Source organism: Trachypithecus francoisi, unplaced genomic scaffold, assembly GCF_009764315.1.
Source record: "Trachypithecus francoisi isolate TF-2019V2 unplaced genomic scaffold, Tfra_2.0 Lachesis_group3, whole genome shotgun sequence".
Classification (NCBI taxonomy): Eukaryota; Metazoa; Chordata; class Mammalia; order Primates; family Cercopithecidae; genus Trachypithecus; species Trachypithecus francoisi.
The window spans coordinates 14,315,235-14,339,887 of NW_022681468.1; the positions used below are offsets into that span (position 1 = coordinate 14,315,235).

Here is a 24,653-nt window from a genome sequence, read left to right on the forward strand (position 1 = left end):
AAATTGGATAAAGAGTCAAGACCCATCAGTTTGCTGTAATCAGGAGAACCATCTCACATGCAGAGACACACATAGGCTCAAAATAAACAGATGGAGGAAGATCTACCAAGAAAATGGAGAACAAAAAAAAAGCAGGGGTTACAATCCTAGTCTCTGATAAAACAGACTTTAAACCATCAAAGATCAAAAGAGACAAAGAAGGCCATTACATAATGGTAAAGGGATCAATTCATCAGAAAGAGATAACTATCCTAAATATATATGCACCCAATACAGGAGCACCCAGATTCATAAAGCAAGTCCTTAGAGACCTACAAAGAGACTTAGACTCCCATACAATAATAATGGGAGACTTCAACACCCCACTGTCAACATTAGACAGATCAACGAGACAGAAGGTTAACAAGGATATCCAGGAATTGAACTCAACTCTGCACCAAGTGGACCTAATAGACATCTACAGAACTCTCCACCCCAAATCAACAGAATATACATTCTTCTTAGCACCACATCACACTTACTCCAAAGTTGGCCACATAGTTGGGAGTAAAGCACTCCTCAGCAAATGTAAAAGAACAGAAATTATAACAAACTGTCTCTCAGACCACGTGCAATTAAACTAGAACTCAGGACTAAGAAACTCAATCAAAACCACTCAACTACATGGAAACTGAACAACCTGCCCCTGAATGACTACTGGTTACATAACGAAATGAAGGCAGAAATAAAGATGTTCTTTGAAACCAATGAGAGCAAAGATCAACATACCAGAATCTCTGGGACACATTTAAAGCAGTGTGTAGAGGGAAATTTATAGCACTAAATGCCCACAAGAGAAAGCAGGAAAGATCTAAAATTGACACCCTAACATCACAATTAAAAGAACTAGAGAAGCAAGAGCAAACACATTCAAAAGCTAGCAGAAGGCAAGAAATAACTAAGATCAGAGCAGAACTGAAGGAGATAGAGACACAAAAAACCCTCCAAAAAATCAATCCAGGAGCTGATTTTTTGAAAAGATCAACAAAATTGATAGACCGCTAGCAAGACTAATAAAGAAGAAAAGAGAGAGGAATCAAATAGATGCAATAAAAAATGATAAAGGGGATATCACCACCGACCCCATAGAAATACAAACTACCATCAGAGAATACTATAAACACCCCTATGCAAATAAACTAGAAAACCTAGAAGAAATGGCTAATTTCCTGGACACTTACACTCTCCCAAGACTAAACCAGGAAGAAGTTGAATCCCTGAATAGACCAATAACAGGCTCTGAAATTGAGGCAATAATTAATAGCCTACCAACCAAAAGAAGTCCAGGACCAGACAGATTCACAGCCGAATTCTATCAGAGCTAAAAGGAGGAGTTGGTACCATTCCTTCTGAAACTATTCCAATCAATAGAAAAAGAGGGAATCTCCCTAACTCATTTTACGAGGCCAACATCATCCTGATACCAAAGCCTGACAGAGATACAACAAAAAAAGAGAATTTTAGACCAATATCCCTGAGGAACATCGATGCAAAAATCCTCAATAAAATACTGGCAAACCAAATCCAGCAGCACATCAAAAAGCTTATCCACCAGGATCAAGTGGGCTTCATCCCTGGGATGCAAGGCTGGTTCAACATACGCAGATCAATAAACGTAATCCAGCATATAAACAGAACCAAAGACAAAAACCACATGATTATCTCAATAGATGAAGAAAAGGCCTTCTACAAAATTCAACAGCCCTTCATGCTAAAACCTCTCAATAAACTAGGTCTTGATGGGACGTATCTCAAAATAATAAGAGTTATTTATGACAAACCCACAGCCAATATCATACTGAATGGGCAAAAACTGGAAGCATTCCCTTTGAAAACTGGCACAAGACAGGGATGCCCTCTCTCACCACTCCTATTCAACGTAGTGTTGGAAGTTCTGGCCAGGGCAATCAGGCAGGAGAAAGAAATCAAGGGTATCCAGTTAGGAAAAGGACTCAAATTGTCCCTGTTTGCAGATGACATGATTGTCTATTTAGAAAACCCCACTGTCTCAGCCCAAAATCTCCTTAAGCTGATAAGCAACTTCAGTGAAGTCTCAGGATACAAAATCAATGTGCAAAAATCACAAGCATTCTTATACACCAGTAACAGACAAACAGCGAGCCAAATCATGGCTAAAACACCAAAAGCAACGGCAACAAAAGCCAAAATTGACAAATGGGATCTAATTAAACTAAAGAGCTTCTACACAGCAAAAGAAACTACCATCAGAGTGAACAGGCAACCTACAGAATGGGAGAAAATTTTTGCAATCTACTCATCAGACAAAGGGCTAATATCCAGAACCTACAAAGAACTCAAACAAATTTACAAGAAAAAACAACCACATCAAAAAGTGGGCAAAGGATATGAACAGACACTTCTCAAAAGAAGACATTCATACAGCCAACAGACACATGAAAAAATGCTCATCATCACTCACCATCAGAGAAATGCAAATCAAAACCACAATGAGATACCATCTCACACCAGTTAGAATGGCAATCATTAAAAAATCAGGAAACAACAGGTGCTGGAGAGGATGTGGAGAAATAGGAACACTTTTACATTGTTGGTGGGACTGTAAACTAGTTCAACCATTGTGGAAAACAGTGTGGTGATTCCTCAAGGATCTAGAACTAGAAATACCATTCGACCCAGCCATCCCATTACTGGGGATATACCCAAAGGATTATAAGTCATGCTGCTATAAAGACACATGCACACGTATGTTTATTGTGGCACTATTCACAATAGCAAAGACTTGGAATCAACCCAAATGTCCATCAGTGACAGACTGGATTAAGAAAATGTGGCACATACACACCATGGAATACTATGCAGCCATAAAAAAGGATGAATTCGTGTCCCTTGTAGGGACATGGATGCAGCTGGAAACCATCATTCTCAGCAAATTATCACAAGAACAGAAAACCAAATACCACATGTTCTCACTCATAGGTGGGAATTGAACAATGAGATCACTTGGACACAGGAAGGGGAGCATCACACACAGGGGCCTATTGTGGGGAGGGGGGATGGGGGAGGGATAGCATTAGGAGATACACCTAATGTAAATGACGAGTTAATGGGTGCAGCACACCAACATGGCACATGTATACATATGTAACAAACCTGCACGTTGTGTACATGTACCCTAGAACTTAAAGTATAATAAAAAAAATAATAAAATAAAATAAAAATGGAAAGTGAGATTCGGCCACATGGCCCTGGGAGGAAGAAAGAACCCATAGAAGTAAGCTGGTCGCCTGTCTCTGAGTGACCTGATTTGTCCCTTAGGCTTGAAAAAATTATTTGCTTGACCAAACTTTAGTCAGGCTCCTGAACCTTCTCCTAGGCCCATCTGTGCCTCCTAAAATCCAGTTTTAGCAAGAATCCTGCTTCGCTGGTTTAGAAAAACCCCTCCCCCTTGATATCTGATCACTGTTGATATCTGATCAGTTTCCTCATCCTCCACCATCCCCTGGGTGCTGTCTGATCACCCTGCCTGCCTTCAGCAAGAATCCTGTTGGGTCAGTTTCACCAGAATCCTCCCTACCCCTAATGTTTCCCCTTAGTGATTTTCCATCCACTGCCCCCACCCTGCTTCCTGGTTATAACCCCCACCTGCCCATGCCCTATTTGGAGTTGAGCCCAGTTCTATACCGAGGTCTCTTTGTCCTTATTGCAATAGTTTTGAGCAAATCCTGTTTTTACTGCTTTAACTACCATCCAGTTTTGGTTTTTCATTGGTGACTAATGGGAAATGAGACATGAAACCAGATACAAGTCCTGGTTTCCAGGGGTGTCATTGGGTTGGAGAGACAGTGGAGTGGTGACCCTGGAGGCTGGGCAGGGAGGTTGGGAAGCAGTACGGCGCAAAGGACATCAGCAGAACTTTCAGTCTGCTGATCCAGCCTGATGTGCCTTTTCTCCAGGAAGCCTTCCTGGCCACCCTGTCCGTGAAGAACACTCCCTCCTCAGGCTCCTAGAGCACAGGCTGATCAGCTCAGCTCATCGTAACCTCCAACCTCAGCTACTTTCCCAATGTTCCTGTGGAAATTCAAGAGCACAGCCGGCTCTTGGGTTTCTAAAAGTTGTAGGTAATTTGCAGGCGGCAGCCGAGTCCCTGAAAGTCTGGCTGCTCTTAGTAAGAGACAGGTCAGAACCCTCCTTGTATCTGTTATCTACTAATAGATAGGGGAGGGTCCTCTCTATCTCCCAGGAGACCATAAGCACACCCAGGGGCTGTGTGGCCTCAGGGGCACCTGCTAAGAAGGCCTGGCCCTGGCCAAATGAGAAGGGACTCAGGTTCTTTGAGAGCAGTGGATGCCCCAAAGAGCCCTACCTCTTTTGTTGTCATCAGAGGGTGCTGTATACTTGGTCTGGGAAAACCATAGCACTCTCCTCCTTTGAGAACCTCACATTTTCTTCCGTGCTGGACTTCACAGGATGGAGGGGTCAATCAAGTTTGCTATATAAATGATTTGCCCCAACCCCACACTCACTATCCTTACTACTCATGGATCAGGCTTCTAGCAGTTCAAAACCCAGGTGCTGTTCTTTTTCCTGGGCACACGGCTGGACCCAGTTTCCCTTGCAGTTAGCTGTGATCATGTGACCAAGTTCTAGCCAATGGAATGCGGCACAGGTGACACACCCACTCCTAGGCCTTGGCAGGAAGACCCGAACACAAGCCTTCTCCATGCTCTTTCCCCCTTCCAGCCTACTGGCTTGGAGTCAGTCCTAGGAAACTGGAGGCTGCATGCTGAAGGTGACAGAGCATCTTCTTCCATTGGGGTCCCTGTTCCTTCCCCACTGGCCAGGAACCTTGCCTGTGAGTAGGAAACCAGCTTCTGGGTTTAAGCCATTATGCTGGTTCTTGCAGTAGCTAGCTAATTATCCATGCTCACATGTTCCCCATAGCACACCTCTCCATCTGCCAGTCATCCTGGATGGTTACTCTTCATTCCCTCCCTCCACCTGAAGTGAGCTCCAAGAGGCAGTGAACAGTGCCTGGCACAGAGTGGGCACTCCATAACTCTGCTGAACACATGAATGTGTGGGTTGTGTTTTTTTTTGTTGTTGTTGTTGAGATGGAGTCTCGCTCTGTCGCCAGGCTGGAGTGCAGGAGTGCGATCTCAGCTCACTGCAACCTCCGTCTCCCAGGTTCAAGTAATTGTCTTGCCTCAGCCTCCCAAGTAGCTGGAACTACAGGCGCGTGCCACCACACCCAGCTAATTTCTGTATTTTTAGTAGAGATGGTGTTTCACCATGTTGGCTAAGATGGTCTTGATCTCTTGACCTCGTGATCCGCCGCCTCTGCCTTCCAAAGTGCTGGGATTACAGGCGTGAGCCACCGCACCCAGCGAGTTTTGTTTTATCCATTCTGTGGGGCTCTAGGTCTCTGCGGAAAGACCTCCTTATAGCAGGAAAGGTAACCTGCTTCTGCGTTCCCTTCCTAGTCCACTTCTAGGGCTAGAAGATTAACCTTGAATTGAACTAATATACCCACCTTCAGGACCCTGCCTGAGGCTTCTTCCTTTTTGACACCCTCCTGAATCCTTCCCGCAGTGACCTGTGTCCTCTGTGCCCCCAGCCAGAGGTCCCTTTGCAGTAATGCCAGCTATACTGCACAGCAAGTGATGTCTGTCCCCCATGCCAGTGTGTCCCCACCCTCCAACCAGATTCAGAGGCCCCTGAGGCCAGGAACTCTGTTTGCTTCATCTTTGCATCTTCCCAGTGTCAGGCACACATGTTTCTTGAGAAACAAACGCTTGAGAATATTTAATGAGTCTTCTTAACTGTTGTCACTCTGCTGCTAGCCGAGGGTAAAAGGCTTCCCTCAACACCCTGGATCCATTTACAAGAGATGTAAACCAGTGCTTGGAATATTCTAGATTCTTTTAACAGGCTGTTTGGATCTGAATGCCTGGCATGTATATGCATAGCCGTTGAAACTGCTTCTGCAAAAATTATGACGAGGAAATGATGATAATGAAAGAGATCTGACCTAACCAATTCCATCTTGCCATTAACCTCCAAACTACCCTTGTTCATTCCTGGGCATAGGCCGAACTAACTCTGGGAGGAATTTAGTTTAGAATTAACTTTGAAACAGATGGTAACAGCCTCTCCCTGAAACAAACCTCCTCCTTGCCTGGAGACCAGACCACCTTTGAAAAACTAACAAATTAGCCACAAGATTAGAAATTATGGCTCAGGGCCAGACACGGTGGCTCAAGCCTGTAATCCCAGCACTTAGGGAGGCCCAGGTGGGCAGATCACCTGAGGTGGGGAGTTCGAGACCAGCCTGACCAATGTGGAGAAACTCCATCTCTACTAAAAATACAAAAATTAGCCGGGTGTGGTGGCACATGCCTGTAATCCCAGCTACTTGGGAGGCTGAGGCAGGAGAATCACTTGAACCCAGGAGGTTGAGGTTGTGGTGAGCCAAGATCACGCCATTGTACTCCAGCCTAGGCAACAAGAGCGAAACTCTGTCTCAAAAAAAAAAAAAGAAAAAAAAGAAAAAAGAAAAAAAGAAATTATAGCTCAGGAGTCATGTAGCCAGAGGCCACAAGATCACTAATGTCCCCAATTGCTCCTGTAGATAACGTTAACTATCATAAAACCTAAGATTGGTGTTTGAAGTCTGCATTCTTTCTTACGGATCTGCTGGTGCCTGCCACCCAGACCAGTAAACTGGCTCATTTGATCTTGTGGTCCTCACCCAGGAACTGACTCAGTGCAAGAAGACAGATTCAACTCCCTGTGAGTCCATCCCTGACCCAACCAATCAGCTTTCCCCCTCCATGCCCCTCCTACCCGCCAAACTGTCTTTAAAAAACCCTAGCCTCCAAATTTTCAGGGAGGCTGATTTGAGTAATAATAAAACTCCGTCTCCTGTTTAGTTGGCTTTATGTACATCAAAACTCTTTCTCTGTTGCAATTTCCGTCTTGATAAATTGGGTCTATCTGGGCAGAGGGGAAGAAGCACCCATTGAGTGGCTGCACCATGGGAGGAGGGGAAAGCCGGCACAGATGGGTGCCCAGCAGTCCACAAGGGCCCCAAACCCAGTGACACCACATTATCAGAACAAACCCGCCCTAGGGAGGGGGCCCCAAACATTTTCCCACTGAGGCCCATGCCTACTTCCAGCAGCACTACACACACACAGGATTTCTGTCTTTTTTTTTTTAATCTCCTTCTGTCACCCAGGATGGAATGCAGTGGCATAATTATAGCTCACTGCAGCCTCACCCTCCCTGGCTCAAGCCATCCTTCCACCTCAGCCTCCCAAGTAGCTGGGGCCACAGGTGCATGCCATCACACCTGGCTTATTTATTTTTATCTTTTGTAGAGATGAGGTCTTTCTATGTTGCCCAGGCTAGTCTCCAGATCCCGGGCTCAAGGAATCCTCCGGCCTCTGCCTTCCGAAGTGTTGGGATTATAGGTGTGAGCCATCCAGTCTGGTCCAGATTTTTGTCTTTCAAAGTGTTTGTCGGTTTGACCCTCACAAAAGCTCTGTGACTATTATGTGCATTTGACAGAAGAGAAAACTGAGGCTCAGAAAGATTAAGCGACTTGTCTGCAATCATGGACTGAGTGTGTGCTGAGCCAACACTAGGACCCAAGGGTGCAGACATTTCTTCTTCTTTTCTTCCCTTTCTCCAGTGTCCCTGCATTGAGCTCACAAGAGGAAAGTTCACTGTGGCCACAGGAATGTAAAGCCAACCAGCTGCGACGAGGGTGAGCAGAAATTCACACTGACTTTGGATGATGAACTGAGTTCAGAACAAGTCGGCTAAGTAACCTCAGTGACTGAAAGCTTTTCCTCCTTCTAATTTTAAACACCATCAGTGCATATGGGAGAGTCTGTGGCTAGAAGGTGCAGCCTCTCTGCTGCTGCCGCTGCCGTGTGGTCAAAGTGAAAACAGAGAAGACGGGTACTTACTCGACTTTTCTTCCTTAATGGTGTATTCGAGCACCTCGGCCGAGCTCTTGTTCAGGGAAGGAAAGTGGACACAGAGCACCAGGTGCTTCGAGCTGCTGTCCCGGCGGACCAGGAACATCTGAAACCAAAGAAGGGGAGGGAGCTCTGTGAATCAAAGATTTGGGTGAAGGTGAGGAGGACAACCATGAGATGGAAGTCATCTGGAAGGTTCCTGAAATGAGGAGGCAGGCTAGGGAGGTCAAGGATACCTCAGGGACACTGGGGGTTCTGCCCCAAGAGTCTTGTGTCACCTGGCCCATGTCCACACTAGGATCCTGCATGCTCAGTTTCTCATTTGCCCACTGAAGGGTTCAATGAAATCAATGTTTCTGTAAGGGTATTGGAGGCACAGAGTCCATGGCGGGGGGAGGTCTTAAGATTCCTATACCCTCACCCTGAGATGCTGGTTCTGTAAGGGGGAATTGGCTGGCTCTTATGTGAGTGGTCCTGAGTCTACACTCAGAAAAGCTCTAATGTACGGGAGTCAGGTTGAATTTCAACTCTCACCCCAGCACATATGCTCTGGGGGAGGCTGCTGGAAACAATCACAGATATTGGTCAATTCACAGCTTTTTTTCCTCTGAAAAAATAAAAATAGCTAATACTTAATATAGAGCTCTCGCTGTGACAAGACCTGCCAGGACACTCCACATATAGTAACTTGCTCCATCCTCTCCATCACCCCATGAGTTTTATTATTATCCCCATTTTACAGATGAAGGAACTGAGGTACTCTCTGATTATAACAGGATGCCCCCTCCTCAAGCTGGTGTGATGACTGGCTGAGTTAATACCTGTTAGGGCTTGGCCCACAGGACATGCTCTGGAAGGTGATCCTGGCCAAGGTCTCACAGCTGTAAGGGAAGAACTGGATTTGGCCTCCAGACACTGGTGTCAATGCTTGGGACCTCCATGCCACGAGGCTTCTGCATGCAGACCCCAAGTCCTGAGCAGGAAGACTTGCTTCTGCTGTGGGTTCACTCTCTTCTGATAAAACCATGACTCTAGGCCCTGAGGACGCAGCTGTACTCTAGAAACCAAACACTAGCTGAGGTCTCACCCAGAGCCAACATGTTCACGGACACTTGCTTCTCCTTCTCATGCTCTGAGCAACGGTTCTGCTTCAGTGAGGGTCCCAAGGGCAAACATGGGGAGCGGGATTCTGCTGCCTTTCACAGACTCTGCTGTTTTAAAATGTCCTTTGAATCTTGGCAGGTCCCAGCAAACTCATCCCTCCTTTCCAGGTGACACCTTCTGGAATCTCCCCAACCTCCTGTGGCACAGCTTCCCCAGGAAGGGGGAGGGGGCATCCCTGGATAGGGGAAGGACTTGGTCTGTGTCTTCCCCTCCAGGCTCTGGTCTTGACCCCACCCCTGGAGCTTAAGCCTCTCCCACTCCAGCCCCAAGCTTCTGGGTTAGAGTTTGGAAAACTAGGTGTCTGGCCAAGGTTGCTGAAGAAAGGCTGCAGAGCAGGGACACTGGGATATCTGAGTGTCCGTTTGAACCAGAGTGACCCCCATCTTGAATAGGGGCTGGGTAAAATAAGGCTGAGACCTGCTGGGCTGCATTCCCAGGAGGTTAGGGCATTCGAAGTCACAGGATGAGACAGGAGGTGGGCACAAGATACAGGTCACAAAGACCCTGCTGATAAAACAGGATGTGGTAAAGAAGCCAGTCCAAACCCACCAAAACCAAGATGGCGACCAAAGTGACCTCTGGTCATTCTCACTGCTCATTATGTGCTAATTATAATGCATCAGCATGCTAAAAGACACTTCCACCAGCACCATGACAGTTTATAGATGTCATGGCAACGTCAGGAAGTTACCCTAGATCTAAAAAGGGGAGGGACTCTTAGTTCCTAGAATTGCCTGCCCCTTTCCTGGAACACTCATGAATAATGTACCCTTTGTTTAGCAAATAAGAAGAAACCATAAGCATATTCAGTCAAGCATGAGTATGAGACAGTGTACCAGGATAGAGCAGCCATTCTTTTGCTTCTTCACTTCTCTAATAAACTTGCTTTCACTTTATTCTGTGGGTTCACCCCAAATTCTTTCTTGTGTCAGATCCAAGAACCTTCTCTTGGGGTCTGGATCGGGAACCCTTTCTGGTAATACGAGGATACAGCCCCTAGCACAGGAGGCTCCTGAGGAGTCCTCTGTCCTGTCCCTGCTCTGGTGATATCCCAAATTCTGCTTTTATTGTATTGATTACTAATATTACTATATTGCTATATCATCATAATCATTGTTATTCTAGAGTTGTTATATATAATTGCTAAAAAAAATACTAGAACCTTATTACTATTAATGATTAATGGCCTCCCTAGTCTGGCCTAAATCCAAATACTAGTGCATTAATTAGATTCTATGATCTCACTTAATTCTCCCGTTAAACCTATGGGGGAGACACTATAGTTATCCCCATTTTATAGATGAGGAAACTGAGGCAGAGAGAGGCAAGTAATGCTCATGATCACAGGCTTGTAAGTGGTGGAGCTGAGACCTGAAACTCAGGACCTTCGCCTCTAGATCCTGAGTGCTCAATTTCGCCTCCCCTTGGCTTACAGAGGGTGGCCCTGCGGCTTAAGATCCTGGTCTCCGTGAGAGTGTATGGCCCTTCCAGAGCTGCAGCACGATGAATCACTAGTTACCAAACTGAGTTTGGAAATGAGTTTTTCGCAGCCCCTCTCCTCCAGCAGAGCAGGATGAAGAGATAATTAGAACCAGGAGCAACAGGGAGCCATGGAAGGGGTACTCTTGGTGATACAGGAGCTAAAAAGAAATTATTTAGGCAGATAGTGAGGGTAACAGAGTCCTCTGCTGAGCTTCCCTTTTAACAAAAAGCAGCCCCCAAATCATTTCTTCTTTAACAAAGAACAGTCTGAAAAACTCAAGCTGCAAACATAGACAAGCAACCTGGAAGCTTGCATGGGTGAATGCCGGCAGCTGTGCCAATAGAAAAGGGTTATCTGGAAGCCAGGTATGTTCAACATGGAGGCTCCATCTTCCCTTTTCTTTGTCACCACGTGTACAGTGGAAAAGTAGGCAACATGGCCCCGGCCAGGTAGAGAATCCATCTACATAATAAAAGATTAGGGTGGGGCAGCCAGCTTCTTCTCGTGCAATGCAAATGACACACCTGTCCAGCCAATCTCTGGTACTCTATGTAAATCAGATACTTCCTCCTCAAGCTCACCTATAAAACCCCCTGCACTGCACCATAGACTGGAAGACCTGTTCGGGACACCCTCTCTCTGCAGGAAGGAGCTTTTCTCTTTCTTTCATCTTTTAAACCTCTGCTCTTAACCTCATTCCTTATGTGTCCGTGATCTTTATTTCCTTGGTGTGAGGCAACGAACCTCGGGTATTACCCCAGACAAACGACGCTGCTTCATGGCGGGGGTGGGGGTGGTGCCTGCCTGGAAGGTGTTCCTGCTGGACATTAGCTTACCTCTAGATGCCTCTGCCAGGCCTGGCTCTCCGCTCAGAGGCTTAGAGACAAGCCTCAGCTGCTGCCAAATCCTCACCCTACTTGAAGCTGCAGCATCTCTGAACTAGTGCGTTCACCTGAAGTTGAACTGACCCCAGGATGTGGAGTCTTTCAAAGAAATGAGGTTGCTTTGCCTCTATGGAGGTTCAAGGTGGAGCTGCCTCCTTGGTCACCAGGCCCATGGGAACCAGCAGTGTCTGAGGGAACGTGAGTGTGTGTGCGGGTGAGTGTGGTATATAGTAAGACAGAAACACATAGCCAGTCTTTGTACCCAATCCTGGCACAGAGCTTCAAAAACCCTTGGAATTTCCTGAGAGATGAGAGTGTTTTTTATTATTCATAATGAGCCCCTTTTGACCTAACCTGAGTTTCTGCCATTAAACAGGGACTCCTGGTGGGACCTTAGATTCAAGGGAAGGGCTGGCCACAGAAAGACTAAGCACTTGCTTAGAGGGTTGGAACCTTCCGCCCCATGTGTGACCTCCAGAAGGGGACTGGAGACTGAGTTCAATCACATGGCCAATGATTGAATCAATCATGCCTCTGAAATAAAATCTCTGGACTTTCTGGCTGGTGAACACACTGATGTGCTGGGAGGAAGATGCACCCAGCTTCTAGGAATGTCAGCTACTTGGGTGTGTCACCAACCTTGGGAATTTTTGGAGCTGTCCTCACCCCTTATTTCGTTTTGACATTCTTCTACATCTAATAACCTGATTTGTCTCCAGCTGATCCTCAGTGAGAGATGCCATCCCCTCAATATTCAAAAGTCACCCTTCTGGCCAGGCACAGTGGCTCATGCCTGTAATCCCAGCCCTTTGGGAGGCTGAGGCAGGTGGGTCACTTGAGGTCAGGAGTTCGAGACCAGCCTGGCCAACAAGGTGAAACCCCGTTTCTACTAAAAATACAAAAATTACTCAGGTATAGTGGTGCATGCCTGTAATCCCAACTATTCGGGAAGCTGAGGCAGGAGAATAGCTTCAATCTGGGAGGCAGAGGTGGCACTGAGCCAAGATTGCACCACTGTACTCCAGCCTGGGCAACAGAGCAAGACTCCATCTCAAAAAAAAAAAAAAAAAAAAAAAAGAGTCACCCTTCTACAGGAGACCACTAGACTTCCCATCAGTGGGACATGATAGAGGCAAAGTTCTGCCCATTTCCCTTGGACCTGGCTGGATACTACTTTCACCAACCCACGGAGCCACCCTGCCTGGACAGCTAGCAGAGGCCAAGACCCACAGAACAACCACCATCGCCCCTTTCTATAACCGCAGGAAGCAGTTACAAAAGACTGACCATCCATTTTCCCCAAGGAATTGGGGTCTTAGACTCTTGAGGGGGAAGTGTTACAGTAGGTAGTCAGGCATGAGCAGGGCAGGAGAGTCCCCTCCCCAACCAGGAATGTCAGGTGACCATCAAATGATGGGCAGGCGGTTGTTAGCTGTCTCGCTAAAATAATAATTGGTTGCAGCTTGCACACCAGGGAAATACAGTCTCCTAAGAGATAGAAAAAGCCTGAAAACTGGTGATCAGTATCTTCTCAATAGCATCTCACAAATTGTGCCCGTGGGCTCAAGCATGAGCACTAAGAGGCAAAATGGCGGAGCATAACTGGTATAGGACCTTCTAGAAACACTGGACCGGTACAGGAAGAGCGCCTCAACTGAGCATGTGCACAACTCCAGTAACCACACTGTGCATGTGGCCCGTCCCAAGTGCTGGCGGACCACTGCACATGTGCACAGCCCACCCCGAGGGAAGAAGCCCGCTCCGAGACTCAGGGGAGAAGGGACGCAAGACCCCGGAAGCATGCCAACACAGAAAACCCTAAGTCAAAGGTCAAACCGTGCACAAGATCTCTTAAGCCGCCTGCCTGGCCCTCTTCCAAGTGTCCTTTCCTTCCTTTTGTTCCTGCTCTAAAGCTTCAGTAAAGCTTTAGACTTGCCTCCATCTCTCACTCTGCCTTACGCCCACTTTGTCAAACTCTTTCTTCTGAGGAGGCAAGAACTGAGGATGCTGCAGACCTGTCTGGACCCCCCCTGCAAATAGGAGGAGAGGTGATGGGGACTCTGTGGCTGCCCCGCCCAGACCTCACCCCATGTGCCTTTTCCATTTGGTGGTTCCTGTGCTGTATCCTTTATACAAAACTGTAATTGGAAGTATAACACTTTGTGAGTCTTTGAGTTGTCCTATCGGATTATCAAACCTGAATGGGGATCATGGGAACTCCTGAATTTGAAGCCAAATTGGACAGAAGTGTAGGTAGCCTGGGAAGCCCACTTGTGGCAGGTGTCGGAAGGAGGAGCCGCTCCTGGAGTCTGCACTAACTCTGGGTAGTGTCCAAATTGTTGGACACCCAGCTGGTGTCAGACAATTGTGAGTGAGTGTATGTGTGTGAGTGTGGGTGAGTGCTGTGAAATTAAATTCAAACTTAAAATAATTGGGACTTAAAGCTGTTGGAAATTCCAATTCTTTAGAGCCTTGAGAGGAATGTGACTTTGTAGCCTGAGTCACGCTGCATGCAACTGCAATTTCTGCAGCTGATTTCCTGTAAATATTGAAGACCAAACAGCAGCGGAGATAAGACCCCCTCAGAACACTCCCCTTCTTATGGAGTATTAAAAGAAAAACCTTAGACCAATTAAATTTCACAGAATTTAATTGAGCAAAGAACGATTCACAAATCAGGCAACTCCTGAACCAGAATAGGTTCAGAGAGACTCCAGCACAGCAGCCACGTAGTGGAAGATTTATGGACAGTAAAAGGAAAGTAATGGACAAAAACCGGAAGTGAGGTACAGAAACAGTTGGATTGGTTACAGCTCGGCATTTGCCTTGTTTGACCAGTTGGCCACCTTTGACTGGCCAAGACTCAGTGATAGTCACAAGAGTAATTTACATCTGTTTACACCTGCAGTTAGGTTACAGTTCACTATGTCCAGAAAAACCTTCAAGCAGAACTTAAAATATGTAAGGAGGCAGCATTAGGCTAAACTTAATTTAACAGGAGTAATAAAGTAATCTTCCTAGGATGTAGCAATCTGTAGCCAATGAAATCACTGGGGCATGCAGTGGTCTCCTATGGAAAATGTCATTCTGCTAAAACTTATCTGGCTCTATCTGTATAAAACCTTAACTTCACCTTCAATGCTGGCCTTGTTCATTTGGAGTCAGTGTCTCCTGGGTGGCTACCCTCGAGTTTTGTGCTAGAATAAACTCCATAATTAATCACATTTTCTGAATGTCACTTTTTTTTTTTTTTGAGACAGAGTCTCACTTTGTCGCTGAGACTGGAGCACAATGGCATGATCTCAGCTCACTGCAACCTCTGCCACCAGAGTTCAAGTGATTCTCCTGCCTTAGCCTTCCAACTAGCTGGGATTATAGGTGCGCAGTACCATGCCTGGCTAATTTTTGTATTTTTGTGGAGATGGGGCTTCATCATGTTGGCCAGGCTGGTCTCCAACTCCTGATTTCAAGTGATCCGCCCACCTTGGCCTCCCAAAGTGCTGGGATTACAGGCATGAGCCACTGTGCCTGGCCTGAATGTCATTAGTTAAGGTGGACAGTGTGTGTGAGTGTGTGTGTGTGTGTGTATCTACTATGAGGGAACTCTGGGGTGCCCTCAGGGCCTCCCTGCTGAGTAGGACATGGAAAGAAAGGCAGAGCAGGAGCCAGTGGGCCCTGGGAAGGCAAACTTTGACCCCTGACCCCGAGTCAGGGTGGGAGCTGAGGCTGGAGCCCTCCTAAATTGCAACCAAACTGTAGATTTCTGTCTGTAATGGGAAAGTGCTCTTTGTGGTGCACGTGTAGGGGACACACACCCAGGTCACTGGTTAGAAGCACAGGCACACGGCAGGGCTGCCCCACCTTTAGGTATCAGGGATGGCACAGGAAGGAAGGGCAGTGCTTTTCAAACTGCAGGTCATGACCCATTAGTGCGAATGCCACCCAAAATTTCTTTTTCCAGATGAAACAGAAGAAAATAAAATAGAAGACCCTTGCCTATAATAAGGGTAGACTTCTTGTTGCAGGGTACAGGTCTACACGGGCCAGGATCACAGTACAACATATATATTTTTACTCTACTGATGGTTACTTTCTCCCCTAACTATTTTGACACACTTAGTCCCCACTCATCTCTCCCTAGGGTGACTGGAATGACAAATCCTGGGTGCTGGCTCCAACGAGGCTGTCCTTCAATGCTGCTCTGCATTGAATCGGCTCTTTCACACCCAGCCCATAGCTATTTCTAGGTTTTCTCACTTTGTTCAGACATGGACCCTGTTCTCCATCCTCCCATTCCAAGAGAGAAAGAAAAAAAAAAAAGGCAGGAGCTCTCAGAGGGAGCTCCTCCAGCTGGGAACAGGCCCACAAACTGTATTTCTTTCTGGGCTCTCAGACAGCCCTGAGCAGCCAGTCACCAGCCCTGGGACCCTGGGTGACCGTATGGTTTCTCTGAGCCTCCGTGTTCTTGTCCATCAATGGGGGTGGCAACACCTGCCACCACCTAGCAGAAACAAAAAATGAAACCAAGGCCCTGCCTCTCTGGTTGGAAGATGTATGGAAAAGTTGCAGAGGAAAGCATCCAACAGGACGCTCACTGAGGACCATGCTCCACTCACCCCACCCGCAGCTGGTTTTGCGCTTCTGTCTCCTGGTCTCAGGCTCCACCTAGACCTGGGAGTCTGTCCACCATGTGTGTTTACTGTGAAAAAGAATCAGAAGGGATTGCCTGACCTCAGAAGAGATGAAACTTACAGATCCAGGGCAAGAGGAGGCGAATGCAAGATTATAAACTAAAGAGAGAATGGTTCAAGTCCATAGCACGGAGGCAGAAGTTAAAAGGGCGGCCAGTGTGTGCACACTGGGCCAGGTGCCTTACAGGTGCCAGGACTGGTATCACTCAGTCCTCCCCAGAGCCACACAGGTGGCAACTGCCAGAGCAGGACTAGGGTCAGGCATCCCCACCACATGGTGATGCATCTCGCTCCCCTCTCGCTGTTGGGCTGTGTTATCTACACAGTGTGTCGACAGGGCTGGAAAGTCACGGAGGTTGGACTCTGCCAGCTCCCCAGTTCTGAACCCATCACCCACCCTTTCAGCATGGTCACAGGGCTCTCGTGTGGCTCTTGTCTTCTGACTGAAAACCATGATAAGGTGCTGGCCTGGGGGGCGGAGGAGGCTGGAGGCTGTGAGTTCACAATGGAGAGGGGGCAGGGAGGGACTCTGAGTTTGGCGTGGCTCCAGGAGTCCTCTGATGTTTCCTGCCCAGGTGGTCATGGGTGAGGGTGACACTGACAAGTACCTGCTGTGGGCAAGAGCCCAGGTCAGTGGTCTGCTCTGGCCAACTGGAATAAGAGGGTCTGTTCTGTTCCTCTCTGGGGAGGTTTAGCTGCTGAGCTAGTCATGGAGACCCTTCTAAAAGGTATTCACAGGCAGCACCTCAAAAACAGTATCACTGTGCTGCAGTGACACCTGAAGAACGTTTTAGATTATATTATGGTGAATTATCTCAGCTTAAACCTGGCAGAGTCTGGCCGAAGTCAGTGTCAGGCAGCAGCCATCTTCATGAGTTATTTATATCCACATCCAGCAGCCATCTTCATGAGTTATTTATATCCACATCCAGCAGCCATCTTCATGAGTTATATATATCCACATCGCCCCCCTGCCCACTCCCTGATCGGGTGTCCCCAGGTCATACTTCAACAGGATGTTGCCCATGATGGCTGTTACAGGTGAGTACGTGGTGGGGTGGAGAGCCGAAGGACCACCCAGAGCCCTTTCTCCAACACCTTTGGGGTTTCCATGTGAAAAGTCTCCAAGCCCAGCCCCCTTTCTGCCCCCTGCAGCCAGCTGTTTAGAGACACAGTGAAGCACAAATACTACCTCTACCCCTCACCAGCTGTGGGCAAGTTACTTTTACTTCTTGGGGTCTCAGTGTCCTCATTTGAACATGAGGACAGTAAGATACATCATTCAGGGTTGCTGTGAGAATTGCTAATCATGTATATAAAATGCCTGGCACAGAAAATGTACTTAATAACTTATAATCCTAATTATTAATATTAATTATTATTATCGATTGCTCTCATTTACTGATCCAAATCACGTGCTATGATTTTAAGTGCCTAATATCATTAGACAAATAAATGACAACTATTAATAGGATTATTCTATGCTTGCAGCTGGACCAAAGAGACAGGAAAAAGAACTCAAACAGCATTCACCTCCACAGTAGATTAAAAAGAGCCACAAAGTCTTTGCTGCTCCCCCTATCAAGAGATGGAGTCTATTTTCACCTCTTGGTGAAAACAGCATGGCCTTGGGACTGGCATTGACCAAAAAAATGCAGCAGAAGAGACACTGTGGAGTTCTGAGCTTGGGCTTCAAGAGGCATGCAGCTTCCATGTCACCCTTTGGACTATGCTGTCATGTAAAGAAGCCTGAACTAGCCAGCTGGAGTTGTATGGCCCAGCCAACAGCCAGCACCCACCACAAGGCACATGAGTGAGGCCATCATAGACCATCCTCCTCTGGTCAAGTTGCCAGATGATTGCAGCTGCATGACTGACCCCAGAAAAGACCAGCAGAAGAACTGCTCAGCTGAACCCATAGAATTGTGAGCAAATATAAAATAGTGACTGTTGTAAGTCACTGAATGTTGGGTTGGTTTGTTATGTAAAGTAGGTAATGATATAGCCATGAGGTATATGGACATGGGGCCTCCACCTTTGGATATCCCCCTACTCTCTTCCATTAGGCATTGCTGATGAATACACACAGCTCAGTGGGAAACTTTCAAAGCCAATGATATGGTCCAGCCCCTCACTCTACAGCCAAAGAAACCCAGAGAAGTAAAATGATCTCCTGAGGTCACACCACTTGTGAGTGTCAAAGCCAGAACAAGAATGTAAGACACGTGACCTCCAGGCCACATTTATGACCACTACAATACATAACCTCCAGCCCAACCAACCCACTGGTGTTAAATAAACATGTACTCCATGCCAGGCACCAGGCTAGGGATTTTAGATACCTGCAACAGCTCCTTCCCTGAGGCTCTGAATATCACACCCTCTATGCAGATGAGAAAATTGTGTGAGGTACAGGTTGGTAAGGAGACAGGAAAGGGGATGGGCATTCAAGCGGCAGGTCCGGAGTGTTGGACCTTGAACCCTTTCATGTAAGACCTTCTGCCCGCATGCTCTGGAGCCAAACTTTCCAAGTTTAGTCCTTAGTTAGCCACTTGGAGCTATGTGAACTCTCTGGGTGGCTTCTTTTTCTGTGAAATGGGGTCATGATAGTCCCTGCCTGTGACACTTACTGAGTTAGCTCCCCAAGAAGCAGTCCCCTCTCCCCTTCCTTGCTAACAGACCCTGATTCCGGTTCCGGTGGCAAAGTGCCCCGACTCAGGAGATGTATCACATTTGGTCAGAGCCAATCTTGACCATACTGCTCTCCTTGGCCATTCACCTGCTTTCCTAGCCTTCGTCACATCACGGGTGACCAATAAAGCATTTGGAACAACACGTGTTCCCTAACAATAATGCAGAGCCTAGGAGGAGAAAGCCATTTGCCTGTGACCTCCTGTCTTTGAATGGGTGAGGTGTCTGGAGCTACAGCTGCCATTCTGCAACCATGAGGTGAGAAACCTGAGGACCAAAAGCCAGCACCTTGAAGACAGAGGAATAGAAGGGTAGAGAGAAGCCCAGGCAGAGCAGTGAGGGAACACAGTGGGAACTGAAGGCATCAAAGAGCTGCTAAACTAGCCCTGGACTCCAACCTCCACACTTCTTCCCACTACATAAACAATAGCATCCTGATGGCTGAAGCTACCATAGCTGGGCTTGCTGTCACTTGAAGTTGAAAGCATTCACCATCAACCCAGTGCCTCAAAGGATTGTTGAAAAGGCTGCACAGGTGGTATCAGCAGAGTGCCTGCTGCATAGTAAGCAGTCAATATGTGGTACTTCTGTCGGAGGTGATCCATCTTGATTTTCTTATAGCTCCAGAGCACCTTTCTTACAGCTCAAGAGAAGCACCATCTTGAATAGGGGCTGGGGCAGCTGAGACCGGCTGGGCTGCATTCCCAGGAGGTTAGGCATTCTTAGTCACAGGTCACAATAAAACAAGATGTGGTAAAGAAGCTGGACCAAACCCATCAAAACCAAGATGGCAATGAAAGTGGCCTCTGGTCATCCTCGCTGCTCATGATGTGTTCATTATAATGCATTAGCAAGCTAAAAGACACTCCCACCAGCACTATGACCGTTTACAAATGCCATGGCAGTCCAGAAGTTACCCTATATAGTCTAAAAAGGGGGGAAACCCTTAGTTCCAGGAAATGCCTACCCTTTTCCCAGAAAACTCATGAATAATCCACCCCTCGTTTGATCAATAAATAACTCTAAGCATATTCATTCGAGCAGCCCGTGCTGCTGCTCTGCCCATGGAGTAGCTATTCTTTTTTTTTTTTTTTTTTTTTCTTTTGAGATGGAGTCTCACTCTGTCCACCAGCCTGGAGTGCAGTGGCGTGATCTCAGCTCACTGCAAGCTCTGCCTCCTGGGTTCACACCATTCTCCTGCCTCAGCCTCCCCAGTAGCTGGGACTACAGGCGCCCGCCACCGCGCCCGGCTAATTTTTTGTATTTTTAGTAGAGACGGGGTTTCACCGTGGTCTCGATCTCCTGACCTTGTGATCCGCCCGCCTCGGCGTCCCAAAGTGCTGGGATTACAGGCATGAGCCACCGCACCCGGCCGGAGTAGCTATTCTTTATCCCCTTACTTTCCTAATAAACTTGCTTTCACTTTACGCTGTGGACTTGCCCCTGATTCTTTCTTGCCTGAGGTCCAAGAACCCTTTCTTAGGGTCCGGCTTGGGACCCTTTCTGGTAACACTTCCTTCCCCAGACCCCCTCTACCTGCCTTCTGACCCTGAGAATGAATGTCACCAAGCCCCTAGCATTCCTGATGTCAGTGTTCATGGATGGTTCCATGAATCAAAAGGGCAACAGGGCAGGACATGGGGCACCCTAGACAGGGAAAGGCATCCTGATGGGCAGCTCTAGACTTCAGGGCTCAACCTCGATGGGAAGAAGAGCCAGGCAGAGCAGATGAGCCAAGTGGAGCAGTGAGGGAACACAGGAAGGCAAGTGCTGGTGCGAGGGCCACCTTTGTCCACCTCCAGGACACTCACAGGGGGATGCCCGGGGTTCCTACAAACAGAGCAGTTCACATTCATGCCCATGGTAATACCCTCCATCTGCCACTGCTCCTGAAAGCCTTCCCTGATTAGCCACTAACAAAACTTGCTAGGCCCAGTGTCCTTACTCAGCCTCTCTCCTCTCTGGGAACAAGCCTGGTCTGACACCTTGCTGAGTCAGCTGTTCCTTCGTGTGTGTGTGTGTGTGTGTGTGTGTGTGTGTGTGTGTGTTTCCTCCATTTTTCATCCCTCACTGCATTGCATTAGGGATCCTCAGAAAACAGAAAAATCCTTTTCCATCAATTGTACAAACTGCTGGGCTCTTGCCACTGTGAGAGTCCAATTTTCTTTGAAGAGTTAGCATTCCCCCACGCAACCCCTGCCAAAACAACAGCGGGCAATGGTAAGAGCACTGGGCTGTGGGTCAGACACTTGCGTCCTTCCTAGTTCTGACATTGGTTTTCTCTGTGTCCTTGAGCAAGTCACTTCCCCTTTCGGAGCTGGCTTTTTCCAGTCCATAACAAGGGAGGTAGGCTGAACAATGCCAGGACTCCTTTCTTCTAGAAGATACTCTTCTAGCACCAGTGCCCTGGGGTTCTTTCCCAGTCCCTAAGAGTCTTGCAAGAGGGTGAGTTTCATGGTAAATTAATGCAATCCAGGAAATAGTACCGCCAGTCTTCAGACCCTCTTCCTGTCTATCTTCAGCCAGGGTGAGTTTTGGAAAGACCAACTTATTTCACTAACAGCTGGGACAGAATATGCTTAGGGAGAGAATTATGCAGCCACCACATTCCCCTCTTCCTCTCCAAAAAAATACATAAAAATCCAAAGCTAAATGCACCATAAGGGGTTTTGTTTTCACTATTCATTTTTGGCCTGGACAATTCAGAGCTATCTGCTTTTCCACTTTTGTTATTTTAGGATTATTTTCCAGCTGCTTGGGGAAAATTTCCAATCATGCCCATTAGGGCAGAAACAGAAGTGGCTGGCTTTTCTTTTTCTTTTTCTTTTTTTTTTTTTGAGACGGAGTCTCGCTCTGTCGCCCAGGCTGGAGTGCAATGGCCGGATCTCAGCTCACTGCAAGCTCCGCCCCCCGGGTTTACACCATTCTCCTGCCTCAGCCTCCCAAGTAGCTGGGACTACAGGCGCCCGCCACCTCGCCCGGCTAGTTTTTTGTATTTTTTAGTAGAGACGGGGTTTCACCGTATTAGCCAGGATGGTCTCGATCTCCTGACCTCGTGATCCGCCCGTCTCGGCCTCCCAAAGTGCTGGGATTACAGGCTCGAGCCACCACGCCCGGCCAGTGGCTGGCTTTTCTGAGAGGCTGCATCCACAGGGGTTGTGCCTGTGGAGGTTGGCAGTCCAGTGGCTGGAGCCCATCCTGGACAAAGGTCCTCATATCCTCAGTCCTTACTCTGACAGAGCTTAGGGGTGTAGGTATGTGTGTATGTGTGTGTGTGTACACAGATCTGTAAGAAAGTCAAGCCACAAATCGTCAGAACCACTAAGGACTGGAAATGAAATAAAGGTACATATTGCCCAGTATCTTTATTTTACATATGGGGAAACTGAGGCCCACCTTTCCCATTAGCGTAGCACAGAGCAGCAATTCTCAACTCTGGCTACACGGCAGAATTACCCAGAAAGCTTTTAAAACATGCCAATGGCTGAGGCTCACTCCAAAACAAAGAGAGAAGCATTTCTGGGGGTGAGGCCAAGACACTGTTTTTTATAAAGCTTTTAGAGACAGTCAGTTGTGGGTTTAAATCAAGTTCCACAACTTGGTAGCCATATGACTCAGGCAGGCTTCTTGCCTTCTCAGAGCTGAGTTTCCTCACTTACAGAATAGAGATTACACCCCTGTTTTGCAGGGTTGTTGGAAAAATGAGAGATGGTGCTTAGTCCAAAGTAATCCTGCAATAATTGATGGTTATGCCTTTTCCCCTGGTCTCACAACAGAGGCGCTTCACTGAAGGTTTTTTTTTTTTTTCTTAGACGGAGTTTTGCTCTTGTTGCCCGGGCTGGAGTGTAGTGGTGCGATCTTTTCTCAGTGCAACCTCCCGGGTTCAAGCGATTCTTCTGCCTCAGCCTCCCAAGTAGCTGGGATTACAGATGCCTGCCACCACTCCTGGCTATTTTTTTCTATTTTAAGCAGAGATGGGGTTTCACCATGTTGGCCAGGCTAGTCTTGAACTCCTGACCTCAGGTGATCCACCCGCCTCGGCCTCCCAAAGTGCTGGGATTACAGGCATGAGCCACTGCACCTGGCCCACTGAAGGTCTTTACCAAACTAATACTGAACAGAATTGGTACTCCTTGGGTTCACACCTAGGGAGGGTGCTTTGAACCACCTAGATGGCTGGTCCATAGTAACCACAACTCAGGTTACTACAACTTTTAAGCCAACCCTTCACCTCCTTCACCACCAAAAGCAACCTTAAAAGAGGGTTCTTTTATTGAAAACCACCTTGGCCTAGAAGCAACTGACTCTCCAGTAGCAACAAACACCCATGGTGCCCAGATCTTGGTTCCTAATATCATTCTCTATAAAAGGAACGAGGGCTTCTTAGAGAAATGGCTGATTCTAGGACTGGGGCAGGAAATATATAAGACGAGCGTGGAGTGTCTTGTATTGCCAGGAAATAACGACGTGTTCCAAAAAACAAAACACACACCCACATGCACAGTGAGGGTGGTGTGTCAAAGGCATACAGGAGCCAACCGACAGACTCCCAGGCGCCAAAGTTGGAACACTTTGAACAACAAAACAATTAAAGTAATATTGGATTATAGTCCAAAGTATAAAAGTACCCCGATTCCACAATGGTATAAGTAAATGGCTTAATAGATGGGAGAGAAGAGGCAAATCTCTCGCACAAATTCCAAATAGTATATCAGATACCAAATCAAGGAGGTGGAGTATAATTCCCCATTCCTTAAAGGCGGGCTGAGCACGCCGACTGCCTTCCAAAAAGTACAGTCTAGAGAGGCAGTGGGGGAAAGAGTCACTTTGAAGTGCAGAAACCCTGTGAACACAACCTCAGCAGTTGATCAAGGTCAACTTCACCAGTGGTAAGTCATTCCGAGAGTTGGTTGCCTTCATATGATGTGATTAGAATATTTTACCACTGTGGTCTTCCCCAAATCCCTAACCCTAGTCTAACCATCAGACAAGTCCTGGTCGAGGAACATTCTACAAAATACCTCATCACTGTTCCTCAAAACTGCCAACGTCATCAAAAACAAAGGAAGTCTGAGCAAATGTCACAGCCAAGAGAAGCCTAAGGAGATAAGATGACTAAATGTAACATGGGATGTGATCCAGGAGCAGAGAAAAGATGTTAGGTAAAAGATGGCCAGGCATGGTGGCTTACGCCTGTATTTCCAGCGGTATGGGAGGCCGAGGTGGGAGGATTGCTTGAGCCCAGGAGTTCAAGACCAGCCTGGGCAACATAGGGAGATCTCATGTCTACAAAAAGTAAAAACTAAATTAGCTGGGCATAGTAGTGTGTGCTTGTAATCCCAGCTACTCAGGAAGCTGAGGAAGGAGAATCACTTGAGCCTAGGAGGTAGGCTGCAGTGAGCCATGATTACACCACTGCACTCCAGCTTGGGTGACAGAGCAAGACCTATCTCAAAAACAAAACAAAACTCAGGAAATCTGAATAAAGTATGGGCTTTAGTTAATACTAATGTATCAAGATCAGTTTCTTAATTGTGGTGAATGTACCACACTAATGCTAGATGTTAACAACGGGGGAAACTGGTGTGGAGTATATGGGAACTCCTTGTACCATTTTTGCAACTTTTCTGTAAATCTAAAACTATTCTAAAAGAAAATTTTTAAAAAAATCAGCCTGAATGCAGAATAAAGGTGGCTGTTGGTTGCCTTGCTTCTGGATACACACAAATCAAAA

At 47.1% G+C, this 24,653-nt stretch overlaps 1 protein-coding gene across 4 annotated transcripts in view; it reads right to left on the reverse strand.

Annotated features, from left to right (window-relative positions):
* The window catches only part of RIN3 (Ras and Rab interactor 3), a 185,071-nt gene that overhangs the window by 112,440 nt on the left and 47,978 nt on the right, over nt 1-24,653 (reverse strand). For all 4 annotated transcript variants that reach the window (XM_033191533.1, XM_033191532.1, XM_033191537.1 and 1 more), the window contains exon 3: nt 7,995-8,112. In XM_033191533.1, the coding sequence (XP_033047424.1) occupies nt 7,995-8,112 (118 nt within the window). The remainder of the gene's footprint in view (nt 1-7,994; nt 8,113-24,653) is intronic.